Genomic DNA, 17500 nt, shown 5'->3' with positions numbered 1-17500 from the left:
ACAATAAAAGAGCGCGCAAGGCCGGCCGAACAGGCCATATGATAATTAGCCTTTATTTAAGATTATTTATTCATTGATAATTTTGTTGGTAATGAACGTTTTAAGGTTTCCGTTTCTGTAGAGTGCGGTGATTCGGCCAGTGCATTATATCTAAGATAACTTCGAAGCTCTTTGTTCCTTTCCGTTTCGTTGCTCTCTCGCATAAGTCTCAATAACTCAAACAATTGTTTTTTTAGGTTCCTATCAAAATCACAGAGAACCTCGACCCGCTGACTTTGTTAACTGACAATGCAACCGTTGCCCAGTGGAACAACGAGAACCTACCAAGCGACAGAATGAGTACAGAGAACGCTACTATTCTCACTAACTGCGAACGATGGCCGCTAATGATCGATCCACAGCTGCAAGGAGTAAAGTGGATAAAAACTCGAGAGGGAGAAGAACTGAGAGTGGTCCGACTTGGACAAAAAGGGTAGGCATTCTTTGTTTCTTGGAATCTCGTTTGTACGTTTGTCTCAAACATTTCTTATGTAAAGTGCCATTTTCCACGAGTTTCTTTCCCAAAACAAAGGAGAATGGCTTTGGAAGCGAGCGGGTCTTTGAAAGAGATGAATTTTGAGACAAGCGAGTGCTTCCTTAACGCGCACGAAAAGCCTTTTTCCTTAAGAGTATTCTGTTGGGCGGTTTAGTGTTTGAACCAGGCTATGTTTATATTTATGTATTTTATTTCTATCATTGTTAACTAATTAATCACAAATTACAATAACGACAAAAATTAATATAATAATACAAAGCAGTTCCGCCCGCAAATAGTCAACGCTAGTCGAGGCGGGCGGCCTAAGGTTATTGAAAACAAGGTGTAAAAGAAAATTAATTAACTAGGAAAGTAAATTGAATGTTGCAAGATAAGGTAAGGTAAAGTCCCTGCTTACGAACCAGAAGGCTCATCAGGCCGGCGCTTATCTCCGGTTTCTGTAGCATGAAGCGACCAGGAACTCGTATTTATACTCCCCCCTGGATGGGATGCTAGTCCATCGCAGGGTTACCCCCAGCATTACGCCGGTACCCATTTATACACCTGGGTGGAGAGAGGCACCGTGAGAGTAAAGTGTCTTGCCCAAGAACACAACACAATGTCCCCGGCCAGGCCCCGAACCCGGACCACTCGATCCGGTGTCGAGCACACTAACCATGAGGCCACCGCGCCTCATATTGGAATAAATGTGAAATTTTGCAATAAAAAGAAGGAAATCGTGGGCATAACTTGAAGTTTTAGCGAGAAGGAGATTATATGTTAAAGTTGCCCACAAAATGGACTGATTTGTTTGAATTGATCAGTTTCTCTAGTGTATCATCGAAGTATTCTTGAAAGCGCTGAGGGGAATTATATTGTCGATTAATAATGCCACAAACGGTGTTGCGTTTCCCTCAATTTATATTCATACCAACACCTCGAGAAGCCAGAGGCGTTGGGACGTACTCAAATACCTATCCTGGAATGGCAGGGTTGAAATTCAGATTTCTGCCGCTTACAATCTTTGTTTCCGAAATTACCAATAATGGAGAAATTAAAATCTAACTAATCAAGGAGATGGGTCTGAAATTTTTCAGCGAAACATGAATCCTGAACGTATTTTGGGAGTTCACTTTTATACTTATGGAAGCTATGAGGAGAATAGTAGCGGCATTGAATATCGTGATTGTTAAGACCGTTACCAGGACTAGCATGAGGCATGGCCCAAACTAATGTACCTAACTGTTAAAAACGAACTGCGGCGTAATCAAATTCTCGTCATTTCTCCCATGTTTCAAAATCTCGGACCAAAAGAATACAGTAGAAATGTGACCATATCAAGGTTGCTTTTTGACTAATGGTTACTTAAGCCAAGTTTTTTTCTTTGCTGACTCACTTTCTGATACCGTTCATTGTTTTATCAGGTACTTGGATGCCATCGAACGAGCAGTAGCGAACGGTGACTGCGTTTTGATTGAAAACATGGGCGAAAACATGGACCCAGTGCTGGATGCCCTTGTCGGCCGAAACACCATCAAGAAAGGAAGGTTTGTTGATAATAATTATTCATTCAAGCACAGTGCATAACCATGCAACGCATTCCATTGTCTAGGTTATCAGCTGGTATACCGCATGACCCTATATGGAAACTAATTGCGTTGGTCGTTTTGTAAATACAGCATGTTGTCCTTGGTCAGCGAGGTCCTATGATGTTATATTTCCTTGTTAACTAAAATACGACCAAAAACAAATGTGTCGGATGACATATTGATTATTCTTCTTTCGGCTTTGCTGCCATCGCGGGAGGTCTCGGGGTCTTTAAATAACTGAGGAGAAAGTGCTGCCTTTGTAACTACATCTGCAAACGGTTAGACTTTCAAGTCTTCTCGGATAAGGACGATAAACCAGAGGTCCCGTCTCACAGCCCTTGTTCTTTAACTCTGTGGGACGTTAAAGATCCCACACACTGTTCGAAGAGAGTAGGGCACGGAGTTCCGGGTGTTGTGGTCTGACCTTTCCAGCACGTGGTCCGCTTGGCGGGATTAGCTTGAAGGGCGTCTGTGTGAATGAGACCACAATTGTGTATAACAGCCAGAAGTCAGGCCACTTAGCTAAGTGCTGGAGCAAAAAGATTATGATTAAAGATTAAAAGAGAAATGGTGCTTGGAAAGTCTTTGTTTTGCAAAGCGCCAACAAACGCGCAGATATCTTCAGTTAGTACAATTACAAACGGAAGCAAAGAAAGAAAACCTCAAATTGTTAATGTAGCTTAAAAGCTTACAGTTCAAGGACCCCCCTAACCCCCCTTAAAAATGCTCGATACCTTGCCCTAATTTTGGTACAATGTTTACATTCACACTTTTCCCTTCTTAATCTACTTCCGCTTGACAGGTACATCAAGATGGGAGACAAAGAGGTCGAGTACCATCCAGAATTCCGTCTCATTCTTCACACCAAACTGGCCAATCCACATTACAAACCCGAAATGCAGGCCCAAACTACCCTTATTAACTTTACGGTCACACGTGAAGGCTTGGAAGATCAGTTGTTGGCCGACGTTGTGCGAAAAGAGAGGCCTGACCTCGAGGAAACCAAGGCCAATTTGACCCAGCAAATGAACCAGTTCACTATCAAGATCAAAGAACTTGAAGATGCGTTGCTGGCTCGGCTGTCTGCGGCGGGTGGAAACTTCTTGGGCGATTACGCTCTTGTGGAAAACTTAGAGAACACAAAGAGAACTGCCGCTGAAATTGAGGTTAAAGTTGCTGAAGGCAAAACGACTGAAGTCAAGATTAATGAAGCCCGCGAGCAGTACCGGCCAGCGGCTTCTCGATCTTCCCTGTTATATTTTATATTGAACGATCTGAATAAGATCAACCCCATTTATCAGTTCTCTCTGAAGGTTAGTCAAAATAGTTTCTTCACTTTATCCTTCAGGATACGGTTCTTTTGTCCATTTCAGTGAATACATCCACATACCACTCAAGCAAGTAGTCCTTTTCTTCCGTTTTGATAAGTTAACTCTGGGACCATGAAAATAACTTAATTTAATACGGATGCAACTTGTGATACCAGCTAGTAACCCAGTATTTTACATCATGGGTCTCCCAAATGGTAATGGTTGGGGATCACGATTAGCAGAAGGTAACTTGTCGGTTAAGGGGCGTGCTGAAGTTGAATTCGGGATTCGGAAGCACCAAAGACACATCCAACCAGTAGTTATAGCGGGATTGGACCCCAGCCCAACCCGGAACCAAACGCAACCCCTCTTCTCACTTGACCGCGCCGCCGGACTTCGCAAATGGATAGATGGGTAAGAGGTAGCTTCGATACCTCTTTGAGTGCTGAAGGTTGATTCCCTGGTTTCTTCTCTTCAGGCCTTTAACGTGGTGTTCCAAAAAGCTATTGACAGAGCTGAACCGGCAGAGGAAGTCAAAGTGCGCGTAAACAATCTAATTGATTGCATTACCTTTTCTGTGTTCATCTACACCACCCGCGGGTTGTTTGAAAAGGACAAACTTATCTTTACAGCACAAGTAGCTTTCCAGGTAAGCAGGTTCAATTAGGGCGTTCTGTGGGTGTGTTCTTTGTAAAAACTATTCGCGACGAGATATACGGTGATCGCGTCCGTTTTCAGGTGGTGTAAAAAGTTATCAATCCAGCTGTTTATTCTGCCACCGATAGACGAATGAACTAAATGAAGGATGCTGTATTTGGGGGAAATCGCGCGTGACCTGATGTAGAAATGACGAGCGAGTTAATTTGTAATAGTGTAAATACACAGGTGATTATACAAAATCGCGCGCTCTCATTGGCTCGCTATCTCGGATTATCAGCCGATAATCACCTCGACGGACAAAATGGCTGCCAGTAGTCGTTTTGCCACTGTAAGTGAAGATGATTTCGCGTTGAAATGTTTTTTTTTCTCTTTTTTGAAATAATCACCTGTTTATTTATACTAAAACAATTATTCGCCTCAGGCTCAGTGATTATCGGTAAATATTCACCTCGACTTCGTCTCGGTGAATATTCACCGATAATAACTTCGCCTTCGGCGAATAATTGTTAAATAGTCAAAAATTATACTTGATAATGTAGCGACTAGGAACCAAGTACAAGCAATTAGCCCAGAAAAAGTAAAGAAACGGAAAGAAGACAAGTAAGTGTAGAGGAGTTAAAATGAGAAGTTGTGGCGGACTAATTACAGAATAGCTTATCCCCGAACCTCGCCCCGTGTAGCTCTAATATTGAATCAAAAAAGTGTACCGTCAATCTTTTTTATTCTCGTCTCAATTCTTTCTGCAGATCCTATTGATGAAGAAGGAGATTGTACCTCACGAGTTGGAATTTCTGCTCCGTTTTCCGGCTGTTATGAACGTGACAAGTCCAGTCGACTTTCTCAATAATCTTTGCTGGGGAGGGATTAAGGTTAGAGATTGGTTAATTACAATTACAATAGTCACTTCTTTCGCTGGCAGCTATACAGAGGCGTGGTGCTGAGTGCCTTCGCAAAAAAGAAATGTACTTGAAATTTGGGGATTTTAACAGCTTGCTTCGTTAGTCTACTAGATATCGGCATTCGTTAAAAGATACGGGTTCGAGTCTCACTCTTCGGAATCTTTATTTATTCTTTTCAACTTCAAACCTCTTTCCAACAAAGAAATTAGGCTTACTCAATCCAATTTCATCGCATGCAAGGGTAAAGGTGGTTTCGGTGGATGTGCTCCGAAGTCCTCCCATGACCATCTCTGAAACCATAGTATTTAAACCAAATAAAGAGATCTTACTAGTATTTTCCACCTTTCATGTAAATGACCCTCATCAGGTGGCAACTGGCGATGATGCGAGAGAACAAGGGATGGTGATTGTCTTAATATGTAGTTAATTACAACAAGCGTACTTTTGTCGTTCCTATGCCTTGTTGTAGGCTCTGAGTAACATGGAAGAATTCCGTAATCTCGATCGTGATATCGAGGGATCTGCCAAGAGATGGAAAAAGTTTGTTGAGAGTGAATGTCCCGAGAAAGAGAAATTCCCCCAGGAGTGGAAAAACAAAAGCTCTTTGCAGAAGCTCTGCATGATGAGAGCTCTGAGGCCAGACAGAATGACTTACGCTGTGAGGTAAGTAATTCAAAAATTGACAAGCCAACAGACGCACACAAAAGAAAGGCATGAGCTGTGTGTTTTATCGGAATGAGAGGGAACGTTTGTACTTTTTCTCCTTTGTGGAGAAAGTGAAAAGTAAATAAGGAGGGATATATTTTCCCCTTGCCCTGCTGATCCCATTCCCTTTCCCAGCTTCAACAGTTTACGCAGCTTGTCGTGGTGCAATGAAGAACTTCATACCCCCAACATTTCCGATCAAATCACTAGTTTAGTCCCTTTTTTCCATTTCGACCTCTGAGAAGTGTTCAAGCCAATTAACACTGAAATGTCTGTAAAATAAAGGATCGCACATGCGGTAGTGCCATGAAATACAACATGCGGCACCGTCGACCGATGCTCATCCGAGCAGCCGATTCTGTTGGGATTGTACCAACTTGTATGACAACAACTGATGTATCTAGAAATCGCTTTGCTCATACCAATTCTCTTGTGTCGCCTTCCTCTCTACAGCGGTTTTGTCGAAGAGAAGATGGGCTCAAAATACGTGGAGAATCGTCAAGTGGAGTTTGCAAAGTCGTATGAGGAGAGCGGGCCTGGAACGCCAATCTTCTTCATCCTTTCCCCAGGTGTTGACCCTCTGAAGGACGTGGAGGCCTTGGGGAAAAAAATCGGTTTCACCATTGATAACAAAAACTTCCACAATGTTTCTCTAGGACAGGTGAGTTGCGGGCGCATTGCGTTTATGTTGTTTTGTTCTATGTACCCGCATTTTGAGGCGCGATATTTTAAAAGTGTTCAACAGATGAAAAAGTCGTTCAAGTTTGGTGTGCGTGTTTCCTCGCTCGTTCTCGTAAGGAGCTCAGTCTTTTTCCCGAGCGCTTGGTACAGCGGCTGTTTTCTCTCGCCTATGTTCTTTTATTTAGTAAGACGACTGACATTTAACGTGTTTCTTTGTTAGGGTCAAGAAATCGTTGCAGAGCAGAGTCTTGACTTGGCGGCAAAGGAAGGACATTGGGTTATTTTGCAGGTAAATAAAATCCTTATGACATAATTGCCAAAGTCACGCTTTTTTCAAATGTACGCAACATTGTATTTGTAGGTTCTATAGTTGTGTTATTTTGATCTTTTGATATTTACATTCAGTCATTTATTTTCCCCTTTCTCGATCTATTGTTTTTACTCGGGTCGATAATGTTGCGAATGCTCTTGCAGTGATAGAAAGCACTAATTACGGGACAAATTTTGACCAGTTTGACGGACGTAAAATGTAACTAATCTCGGGCTTAATACTTGACAGATAAGCAGCTTTTTCTTGCCGTTTTCCTAGAATATCCATCTTGTAAAGAAGTGGCTTCCAACACTGGAGAAAAAACTAGAGGCTTACAGCGAAGGAAGCCATGAGAACTATCGAGTATACATCTCCGCTGAACCCGCAGGCACGCCCGAGTCTCATATCATCCCTCAAGGAATTCTGGAGTCCTCGATCAAGATTACGAATGAGCCACCCACAGGAATGCAGGCCAACTTACATCAGGCGCTCGACAACTTTAACCAGGTGAGTACAACAATTTGGTAGATTTGTGTTGGAAGGCGTCTCGTATTATACCGGGGTACATAGGGCATTTTATCGAGTTAGGGTCTTGGATGAAGTTCACTCAAGTAACTTACCCTGCTGTCACCCATTTTAGGCTCCTTCGGTGGGGTTCCGCCCTGAATCGGCTGACATGTAATACTCGAAAGAAATACTCGAAACGAAGAATTTAATTTATTTTCTACATTCCAGAAACTAGGGATTAATGAACGTAGAGACGAACATTTAAAATATATCGTAAAGGTATCCTAGAAACTTTCATTTTGAGTACATAATTCCCTCATAAAAATCTGCAGCAGGACTGACCAAATGGTAAGAGCACTGCCTTCCACCAATATATGTCGTGAGGTGATTCCCGGAGTTCGCGGCTCACATCTGGCTTGAGTCAAGTTTGTTGGTTCTCTACTCTGCTTGGAGTGGTTTCCTCCGTATTTTTTTTGTTTTTCTCTCTCGTTGAAAATAAAAACACCAGCCTTTGATTTGTAATGAAGGAGGTGGTAAAAGCATGAAGAGGTGTGTGTCCTACTTCAATGATGACTCAAGGATCACTCGCAAAAAAATTCGAGTTCTCCTTTGCGGGAATCCAACCAACGACCTTTCGATTACTAGTTCGCATGTTCTACCGCTGAGCTATAGGAGTCTCTTGGAAGCGAGGCCATTAAACTTGTTTAAGGTCACAATTATTGTCCCGCTGTACTAACAGGACTGAATGTGTCGAAATGACGCTTTTTTTTTCTTTCTGGACTCCTGCAAAAAAGCAAGCAATTTTTTTCCCGAGTATCCGTAAACACGAAGACGCTCTATGAAAGGGGTGGCTTTACGCTCTGATTTCGAGCACGACAGATTATCCAAGATGGCGATCAACTGACAGCAACACCAAGAAGGAATATTTTCAGGACGAAAAAAAGTGACTGGGAGTTTTAAGCAAGAACGATAAACAACATCTTTCAACATGTTACAGACACTTTCCCGTTAGGGGACTTATTATTGCACAAATTATTACAGAGCTTTGTATGCGTCCACGGTTGAGTGCTATATCATCTGGATGTGCCTAAGGTAACACGCCTTTTCTAAAAAAGTACATCGCTCCATCTAATTTGATTTCCTTTCACTTACAGTCTTTCAGATTAGTAGAGCGCTTCTGCTGGGGTATATATATGAGCTTTAAACTTCGATAAAATGATTGTTATTCTTTTTCTTCTTGTGATATTTTCGTTCCTTTTTAAAAGGCAACAACCATTTGTTCTTTGGAAAAACAGCTGATGAAACCTACATAGCGCATTTTATCGACTTAACTAATATGATTTTTTTTTTTTTCGCAATGGCCTATTTAACATGACATTGTTTTTGTTTTGTTTTAAGGACACACTTGAAATGTGCGCCCGAGAGAATGAATTCAAGAGCATACTGTTCGCTTTGTGCTATTTCCACGCATGCGTAGCTGAGCGCCGTAAGTTTGGACCTCAGGGATGGAACAGATCTTACCCATTCAACACTGGTGACCTGACCATCAGTGTAAATGTACTTTATAACTACCTTGAGGCCAATGCCAAGGTGAGCGAAACTGATAGGCCGATCTTTGTTTACTTCGGCACTTTTTGGTTTAACAAAGAACGCCGTCTTGTCACTACGAGAGAATTAAAATGGCACTAAGGTAAAATTCTGTAGTTTTATTCCCAAAACCCGAAAATGTCCCTTTTGACTGAAGGCTAGTTTTGCCTGCATGGCCTCATACACCGTAAGACTTTTTGAGCTGGCCACATTTGCTGGAGAGAATAGGCCCTCAGACCACAAAGCCGGGAACTCAGTGTCGTGCTCTTTCAAAGAATTTTACAAGCAAGAGTTTTGTGACGGGGACTAATTTTCCGAGAAAACTTGAAAGTCCAGTCATTTGCGTACGAGATAAGAAAGGCAACACTTTTTGCTTGAGACCCTGCGGGTTGCAAACCCGTGACCTCATGGGACGAATATTCAATGGGCTCGCGTTTGAGCCATATTTAGTACATGCGCTGGAGATATGGCGACAGAAGATTGAGAATCGCGAGCTACGCTTGCTCCGTAGAAGCCAGCTCAGACATAGTTGTGAGTGCAGTTTGAATGGAAAAAGGAAACTGAGGAATGGAAAGGAACTTTATTTAAGTGTCTAATCTTTTAGCGCTGTAGCACTAATTTGGGACACTGTAAATTAAAATTAAGGAAAATCAATTCAAATTTTGGTTTTTGAGGAGAGGGGAAAACCGGAGTACCCGGAAAAAAACCTCTCGGAGCACATTAGAGAACCAACAAACTGGATGAAGAAGTGGATTGTGTTTTTTATCTCCTCATTCAGGTTCCATGGACTGATCTGCGTTACTTATTCGGTGAGATCATGTACGGAGGACACATTACAGATGACTGGGACAGAAGGCTGTGTAAAACCTACTTAGAGGAGTACATGAAACCCGACATGGTAAGAGTGTTGCAAACGTCACCATAGTTTCTCGGAATTTCCAATGTCCAACCATTTGCACATGAATCTCTTGGCAAACTCAAAGCTTTATGGAGAAATTAAGCGTCGCATTTGTGTCATCGCGTTTACATGAAATTGCAAAATTGCGAAGAGTAGGCTACTGTTTGTCCTAAAAACACAGATATGTCCAGAAATGCAGGTAATTAGATGCACGGCTCGGATTTCAATAAGCGTAACCCCTTGCTCCTCTCTCAGAATGTCTCGTCATACAGACTTTCCCCAAGGGCTTCTCCTCGAGTAAGGACTGATAAACAGCTGCATTTACCCTAAGCTAAAAATGACGCTAACCCTAACCTTATTGTTGGAAATAGGTAGCAAATGCTTAGACTTAAAGGGACACATCGTCTTATATGTACAACTTGAGCGCGAAGTGAAGTTTTCGTAATAGCCATAGGCTAATGAACTTGTGGTCCTCAATAAGACCAAATCAGAACACCGGGATCAGTGTGGGGGATCTTTAACGTCCCACAGGGTCGGGTTGTGAGACGGGGCCTGTGGTTTATAGTCCTTATGCGAGAAGACTAGAGAGTTCAACCATTTTGAGATGACATTACAAAGACAGCACTTTCTCCTCAGTTATTTCAAGATCCTGAGTGTTGGTCCGTCCTTCGTCGAACTCACGACCTCCCGCATGGCAGCCCGGTGCTCACTGAACCAACGTAACTGAGCCACTGTTGCATCTAATTACTCGCGTTTATGAAAATTCCCTCTTTCTTACTCAGTTGTCTTTCTCCTTTGAGAAGTTGCTCGTTGCTCAGGCAAGAAATGAATACACATTTCGGCCGGGCGTTTGCCGTTTGCTACAAACGTGATGGTAAATCCCGCTAATCTCTCAATTGTGTTTATGTTTGCAGCTTGAAGGAGAGATGAACCTTGCACCGGGATTTCCTATCCCTCCAAATTCGGACTACAAAACCTATCACAACTACATCGACGAAGTGTTACCAGCCGAGAGCCCTTACCTATACGGTCTGCACCCTAATGCTGAGATCGGCTTCTTGACGGCTACTTCGGACAATCTCTTCCGTACCGTTTTGGAAATGCAACCCAGGGATGCAGGGGCCGGGGGCGGTGGGGGTCAGACCAGAGAGGAAAAGGTGGGTAATCCTTCTATTTTCACATTTTTATTCATTCATCCTGTAATTCCGTAGTAAATGTTTAGCATGCAACGAGACCATTTGATAATTTATCATAAGAAGTGATTTTCGCCCCTTCTCTTCAGGCAGTCCGCCATCTTGGATGAGTCGTGGAAGAGGGGATTGCGTTACAGGAAGGGGAAGAGCTATCCATTTTAATAGGCAGGGTCCTTGTTTAATAGTGTGACCATTTATCGTGGGTGGTGACACAGGCATCTCGCTACTTGCACAATCCCATAGTGCAATCCGTTTTGGGGGGTTCTTTACATAAAAATCGAAGTCATAGAAGAATACTAACTGTGGGTCGACCTCAAATACGACCCATGAATCGCAGTGTGGAATTGTTTATTATAATCCTCTGTTGAGTGAAGTGAGAGAGTGCTTTATCAATTCCCTTGAAGGACTCGATAACCCAATCCTCAGGGATCATTTTACCAATTCGAAGGTAAATAACGAACAAAAATGGAATTCGCTTGAAAGATTTTTCAAACTGTCTTTTTACATGTTTTCCAAACAGGTCAAGCAGGTTTTGGATGAAATCCTTGAAAAGCTGCCTGACGAGTTCAACGTGCAAGAGATGATGGCTCGTGTCGAAGATCGCACACCGTACACTGTGGTCGCATTCCAGGAGTGTGAGCGGATGAACATCCTCACCAGTGAGATCAAACGATCCCTGAAAGAGTTGGACTTGGGTTTGAAAGTAAGACCGGCTTCGTTAAAAATTTAGACTCCCCTTTACCCTCGAGTTTCATTTGATTTCGTTAACGGTTAATCCCTCTTCTAAACTTCTTCTAGATGTGTCGCTGCCTTGCTCGTTGACTTTTCAGACCTTAAAGAAAAGACATACTTCTCGTTTTTTTGCTCTTGGTTTGTTTCTCAGCAGACATCTTTATGTTTTGCTCTGGGGAAACTCTGAAATTGAGGCTGCTCTCTTTTCAAAACAAATCACCCAACTGTGATGAAAACACGAGATCAGGAATATTTTTGAAACGTCTTATCTATACAATTCATGCGATGGTCATCAAAACTGAGCTCATGTCGGTCTTTTGATGACAAGACGTGTATCCGAATTTTTTCTTTGTAGGGTGAACTGACCATCACCGCTGACATGGAGGAATTGGGCAATGCACTCTTCCTGGATGATGTCCCCGAATCCTGGACGCGCCGTGCTTACCCGTCCATGTCAGGGCTGGCCGCATGGTTTGTGGACTTGTTGCTGCGAATCAAAGAGTTAGAGAGTTGGACTTCGGACTTCTGTTTGCCCAATGTCGTCTGGCTCTCAGGTTTCTTCAATCCTCAATCTTTCCTTACTGCCATTGAGCAGTCCATGGCGAGAAAGAATGAATGGCCATTGGACAAGATGGCTTTGCAAGTAAGTGCTGTCGCTCGTGTGCTTTATCCATTTCCTTCTGGCCCCAGTTGCTCCAAGGGCAGACAACTTTAACCATTGGATACGTCATTATCCACAGTGTCCAGAGTGAAAAATATACTTCACGTTAAATGTTGGCCAAGAGTTTTCTTACACTTCTTTTAAGTAGATGTGCTTAGAGTGTGCATATTCACAGCTAGGAGGGTAACATACTGAAATCTTTGCAGAGATTGAAACTGAAGGATATTGACTTATCCACTGGATAAAGTTGAACAACTGGTGCCTAATATACAGAAAGTCGTCTCAACAAGGGCGTTTCCACACCTTGCTGTAAGGGGGAGGTTAGGTTAGAATTGTCACGGGGCCAACGCCTTGACCTGGCCAAGGGCCTGCAATTTGTCCAAACGAAATTAGGGTAAGCTTCCCTTGATGCTTTCAACTGTATACCGTGAAGAGCTCTAGATATATTACCTGTGTGTTTTATTAGGTGGATGTAACAAAGAAGAACAAGGAAGATTTTAACAGTCCACCCAGGGAAGGCGCTTATGTACACGGGCTGTTTATGGAAGGCGCACGTTGGGACACACAGACAGGCATGATTGCTGAATCAAGGCTGAAAGAGCTTACTCCTGGTATGCCTGTGATGTTTATTCGGGCCATACCAGTGGACAAACAGGAAACCAAGAACGTGTACGAGTGTCCTGTTTACAAGACAAGACAGCGAGGCCCTACATATGTGTGGAACTTCTTCCTTAAGACCAAGGAGTCGCCTGCCAAGTGGACTCTGGCAGGAGTAGCTCTGCTGCTGAGCTGTTGAAACGCGTACATTGGGTGTTTATATATGTACCGTTCACAAGGGTCTTTTTTTGTCTGGTTCTTTGATGATTTTTTAGCATATCTTAGCGTTTAGAACTGATTTCGAAATTCGTAAGAAATGTGTGTAAAATTTCGGTGTTAATCTTCAAATGTCACTTATTTTGGTCGTTAGCTTGCTAATTGTATTATCTGAAGATTCTGTGATATCGCTCCAAACGAATCTTGATTTCCACAAACTTAAATCGCTTTCTGCTTGGTTAGTGATATCTTTGAAAAACATTAGGATTATGTTCTCCTTCTTTCTCTCATACTTGCAAACATGCGTGTCATCTTTGAGAATTATTCGGATTTGTACTCACTCTCAATTCGCTCACCAAGTGGCATTGGAAACTGATTTCGTTTCGTAGCACTTTCGAAGTGTGAAAATGTTTATGTGTATATATTGCTTGTGAAATAAAAACGAGTCTGATTTAATTTTGTGTTAATTTGCGCGGCTAGAATAGCTTCCAGTGGAGTCAGCGGGCTCGGCGATGATGGAAAACTTTTCTCAATAAAAGAATCGTAATCCATTTTCAGGTGCAAACTTAGGCAGTGTTGAACACAGTTGCCATCATTGCCAAAGAAAGCTTCCGAGAACATTTTGCTTAGTTGGTTCAGCATCGGAGCGCGGTGCGGGAAGTCGTTGTTGGTTCAACCACAGCCGGACCAAGATTCGGCGCCTTTTAAAGGGGGTCCTACGGGCTCGGTTGCTATGTAAATTTCCATCGGCCATTTTTCAGGTCGAAGAGCGGCAGGCAATAGACACCCCGCTTGGCCATATGTGGTTTATTGTTGAACACTCCCATGGTCTGAAAATAATAGCGTTGCGAACACTCTTTTTTCGCTCCAAACCTGCGCTTTTACTCGGATGAGGATTGCCACTAGTTAGCCATGCGCATTCTTTGCATGTCAGTTCAAATTAAACGATTCCACCATTCAGATTTCGTTTCTTCTGTTTTACGAGTTTCTTGAACAGTCATTGTTCTAACCTGAGTTTCAGCCCTTCGTGAGGGGTAGGGGGTCCCCTTCTAAGAAAAGTCTGATACTCGTGCTATCATGATTTACCCACCGACTGACAGTTTGCATTGTCGTCCAGCCATCACTTCGACAACGCAAACGAATCGTGACAAGAAAATTAAGCGCATTTACCTCTTCGACGAATTCTCGTTAACATTTTACTAATGTGGTGTTATGTACAACACTGAAACCAAACGGCAAATTCTCTGGTAACGTTTTCGGGTTGGATTTGGTCCACACCCCACACCGCTCTCCCAAGACTCCCATGGTACGACAAGGCTCCTTTTACCCTCTGAGGTAACTGGAAAGGCCTCGAGCACTCCTTTATTTTTCGGGGTCCTCGAGAACCAAAGCTTTCTTTAGCTTATCCTCGGATTGTTTTGGTTTCTTGTTCAAATGTTACAACCTCATTCCCAGGGCATTTCTCTTCACTAGTTTCATGCCCGAGGGAACCCCCATTATAAAATCGTTTGGCGTTAGACAGGTGTCATTCTTGAACGGGAAAGGGACCAATTATTTCTGGGCTTTACGGCCGAGAGAATAATCCTTTTTATTAAAAACTAGATCATTGGATAATGCAATTCGAGAGTTTTGATTGGCTAAGCCATTATACCATGATCTACAAACACGGCAAGCATATGCGTGATTTTTTTGGCCTTTTTATTTTTATTGTAGTCTAGTTTTCTATATTTTGGGGGCGTTTTTAATAAAACAATTATTCCACTCGCGCTTGTTGGATATGAGATGATTATAGCCTCCTCGGCGTTACGCGCCTCGTTGGCTATCTATCATCTCATATCCAACGCGCGCTCATGGAATAATTCTTAATTATTAAATTTTTAACCTCTGTTAATGCATTTCTCGTACTCCGATTGGTTCACTCAATCTCGGTTATCAGCTCATATACCTTCCTTTGACCTTATATGGCAATTGATTGCGCTAAGTGTTTGCTAAGCTAAAACTTTTTCACCGGAAAGCGAAAAAAGCAACAAAAAAAACCTTTTTGTGGAACGTTTGGATCAATTCCGACGATTAGAAGTACGCGAAAAGGCAAGGATTGTTTTTGTGATGGTAGCGTTTTTGACTACGGTAGCGCCTCTATTAGTACAATGAAAACTAGGGATAGTCTATAGTTCTGAATTTTTTTCCTTGCTCTTGTTCATGTGGTAAGCACACTAGTACAGAACGCATGTGCATTCGTAAAATACGTATTAAGAAAAAAAAATTGCAAAAACTCGGTTTGGGGTCCCCCGTGCTACTTTCGATCCAAAGAGGGAGAGATTAATCGGTCCCTGAGCCATACGTGATTAACCTGCGTCTGTCTAGTGTCTGGCCACAAGGTATTACTGAACATCGCATCTTCATCAAGTTTTTCCGATTTCGCTCGGATTTTCTCGCTTTTTTCGGTCACCTCGCAGTTCTTACAAGGTCTCACCTGATTGGAGACCACCCTTGAGGTTTAACAAAAGAACAAATAACAGAAACAATGGACCCTAGGCCTAAAACAAAACGGTAGCCTCGCAGCTCCTACAAGGTCTCACCTGATTGGAGACCACCCTTGTCCATTGTTTCTGTTATTTGTTCTTTTGTTAAACCTCAAGGGTGGTCTCCAATCAGGTGAGACCTTGTAGGAGCTGCGAGGCTACCGACCTCGCTCTCTTATCAGGAGGTGTTTGTTCCACTTGAGCTTCGCTTTCATTTAGCGAACTGTTTGCTCCTCTCAAACTTAATCGAGATCGCTTTCTCTTTTTTATTTTCTTTTCCTTTGCTACTTGGTTGTTATTCTCGTAACTTGCATTAATGTTTTGCTCACTTGCGACAATTTTGACGGCATGTAACCTGTCTTCCATGTAATTATTCTTCATGAGCATCGTAATGTTACTACATCCTTCACCAAATGACTGACTATTTAGGGACTCGACGGCATTGTTAGTATTGGGTGCCGCGTCCCACTCTTCGTTATCTCGTAAAGTGTAGGCCTTACAAAACATTTTCAGAATTCTCTCTCTTATCCACCACCTCACCCAAAGCGCTGACTGAGACCAATGGGCATTGGTTTGTTGATTACAAGTAGCAGCTAGATCAGGTGGAAAGAGATGTTTCGCCTCGGTTATATTCTTTACACCACAAAGGACGTCGAAAGCCAACTTGACGTCTGTTTGATTCGTTAGATCTTGTATGGCATGTCCAATGTAGCGAAAGGTTTTATATTCCTCTTTGCGTTTTGTAACAATATCACTTACTCGATTAGCAGACGTTTTCCAGTGCACAGTACACCCGCACAAACTTTTCTCGCAGAGTTCCGCTCCGATACTTCTTTCAAAGCCGTTATATTCTGCTTGATCAAAATCTACCATGATCTGCCGAAGAGTCTGCCCATTTTTAAACGACGGGTGTATTTTAGTAATGTGGGTAAATATTTCACGAATAGCTATTGCGTAGGCATTGCTGTCTTGTTCATTCAAAAGAACTCTCGCAACCGCGTTAAACTCGGCTCCATGGTAATTTCGTTAAAAGCAACCATGTTCAGTAATAAAGGTCTGGAAATCCATTGTTATTTGTGTATGTGATATCCACGTACAAATCTTTGGTGTTTCTCTGTAGGTGTGCTTGATAGGGAGCGAGAAAGAATGCAAAATTTCTCGAAGGCGAAATAATTAAAGGTACTCTCGTCCTTCCATCTGGTATTTCCCCATTTTTCGTTCACTTTCGCTAAGATTCCTGATCAACCGTCTCTTGCATGTCTTCATATTCTTTCCTGGACTTGTCAAATTCAAGAACTTGAAGGAGTGGGACAATTCCTGGATGTTAGTTTAGTTAGTTTATTGCCATGCAGTCAATCAATCATAGCTCCGCGAGAGCGTATGAAAACGCCAGTTTTGGTAGTTTAAATCCCCGAGAGAGAGTTAGCTGCCGGAAACGGCAGAGTGCTGAATTTCCATGCCAGCATAAAAAAGTTAAGACGCTGCAGCTGTCTACAAAATCTGTCCTGTAATAATATAGAGAGAGGGAAACGTTTCGCCGTTAATGGCATTTCAATAACTGCGAATTTTGTGGTTCCAATACATCTTTAGAGGGAAACTTTCGCCGTTAGTGACATTTCATTTACTACGAAATCTGTGGTTCTAATATATATTTAGGGGGAACGTTTCGCCGCTACTGACATTCCAATTACTACAAAATTTGTGATTCCAACATACATGCACATAGACATCTTTCGCCGATAATGACAGTTTGAAAACTGCGAAATTTGTGTCTCCACTATTTGTGTGAAAAAATCTTTCGCAGGTAATGATATTTAAATTACTGCGAAATCTTCGGTATATAATAAAAGTATATTGGTAAACTTTTTGGCGAACTTTTATTAACTATCTGTAGATAAATAAAACTGCAAAATTTTCAT

At 42.3% G+C, this 17500-nt stretch overlaps 1 protein-coding gene across 1 annotated transcript in view; it reads left to right on the top strand.

Moving 5' to 3' along the window:
* Positions 1–13515, top strand: part of LOC138060442 (dynein beta chain, ciliary-like) — a 43134-nt gene extending 29619 nt beyond the window's left edge. Inside the window, exons 21-35 of the mRNA XM_068906210.1 lie at positions 237–472; positions 1939–2061; positions 2906–3416; positions 3892–4062; positions 4820–4942; positions 5442–5635; positions 6131–6338; positions 6579–6647; positions 6948–7175; positions 8574–8765; positions 9541–9660; positions 10575–10817; positions 11374–11556; positions 11941–12228; positions 12713–13515. Of these exons, the coding sequence (XP_068762311.1) occupies positions 237–472; positions 1939–2061; positions 2906–3416; positions 3892–4062; positions 4820–4942; positions 5442–5635; positions 6131–6338; positions 6579–6647; positions 6948–7175; positions 8574–8765; positions 9541–9660; positions 10575–10817; positions 11374–11556; positions 11941–12228; positions 12713–13042 (3219 nt within the window). The 3' untranslated portion in view covers positions 13043–13515. The remainder of the gene's footprint in view (positions 1–236; positions 473–1938; positions 2062–2905; positions 3417–3891; positions 4063–4819; positions 4943–5441; positions 5636–6130; positions 6339–6578; positions 6648–6947; positions 7176–8573; positions 8766–9540; positions 9661–10574; positions 10818–11373; positions 11557–11940; positions 12229–12712) is intronic.
* Positions 13516–17500: the final 3985 nt, after the last annotated feature.

Source organism: Montipora capricornis, chromosome 8, assembly GCF_036669925.1.
Source record: "Montipora capricornis isolate CH-2021 chromosome 8, ASM3666992v2, whole genome shotgun sequence".
NCBI classification, from domain to species: domain Eukaryota; kingdom Metazoa; phylum Cnidaria; class Anthozoa; order Scleractinia; family Acroporidae; genus Montipora; species Montipora capricornis.
Note: the sequence above shows the minus strand (reverse complement) of the source record. Positions and strands in the feature narration are given on the sequence as shown.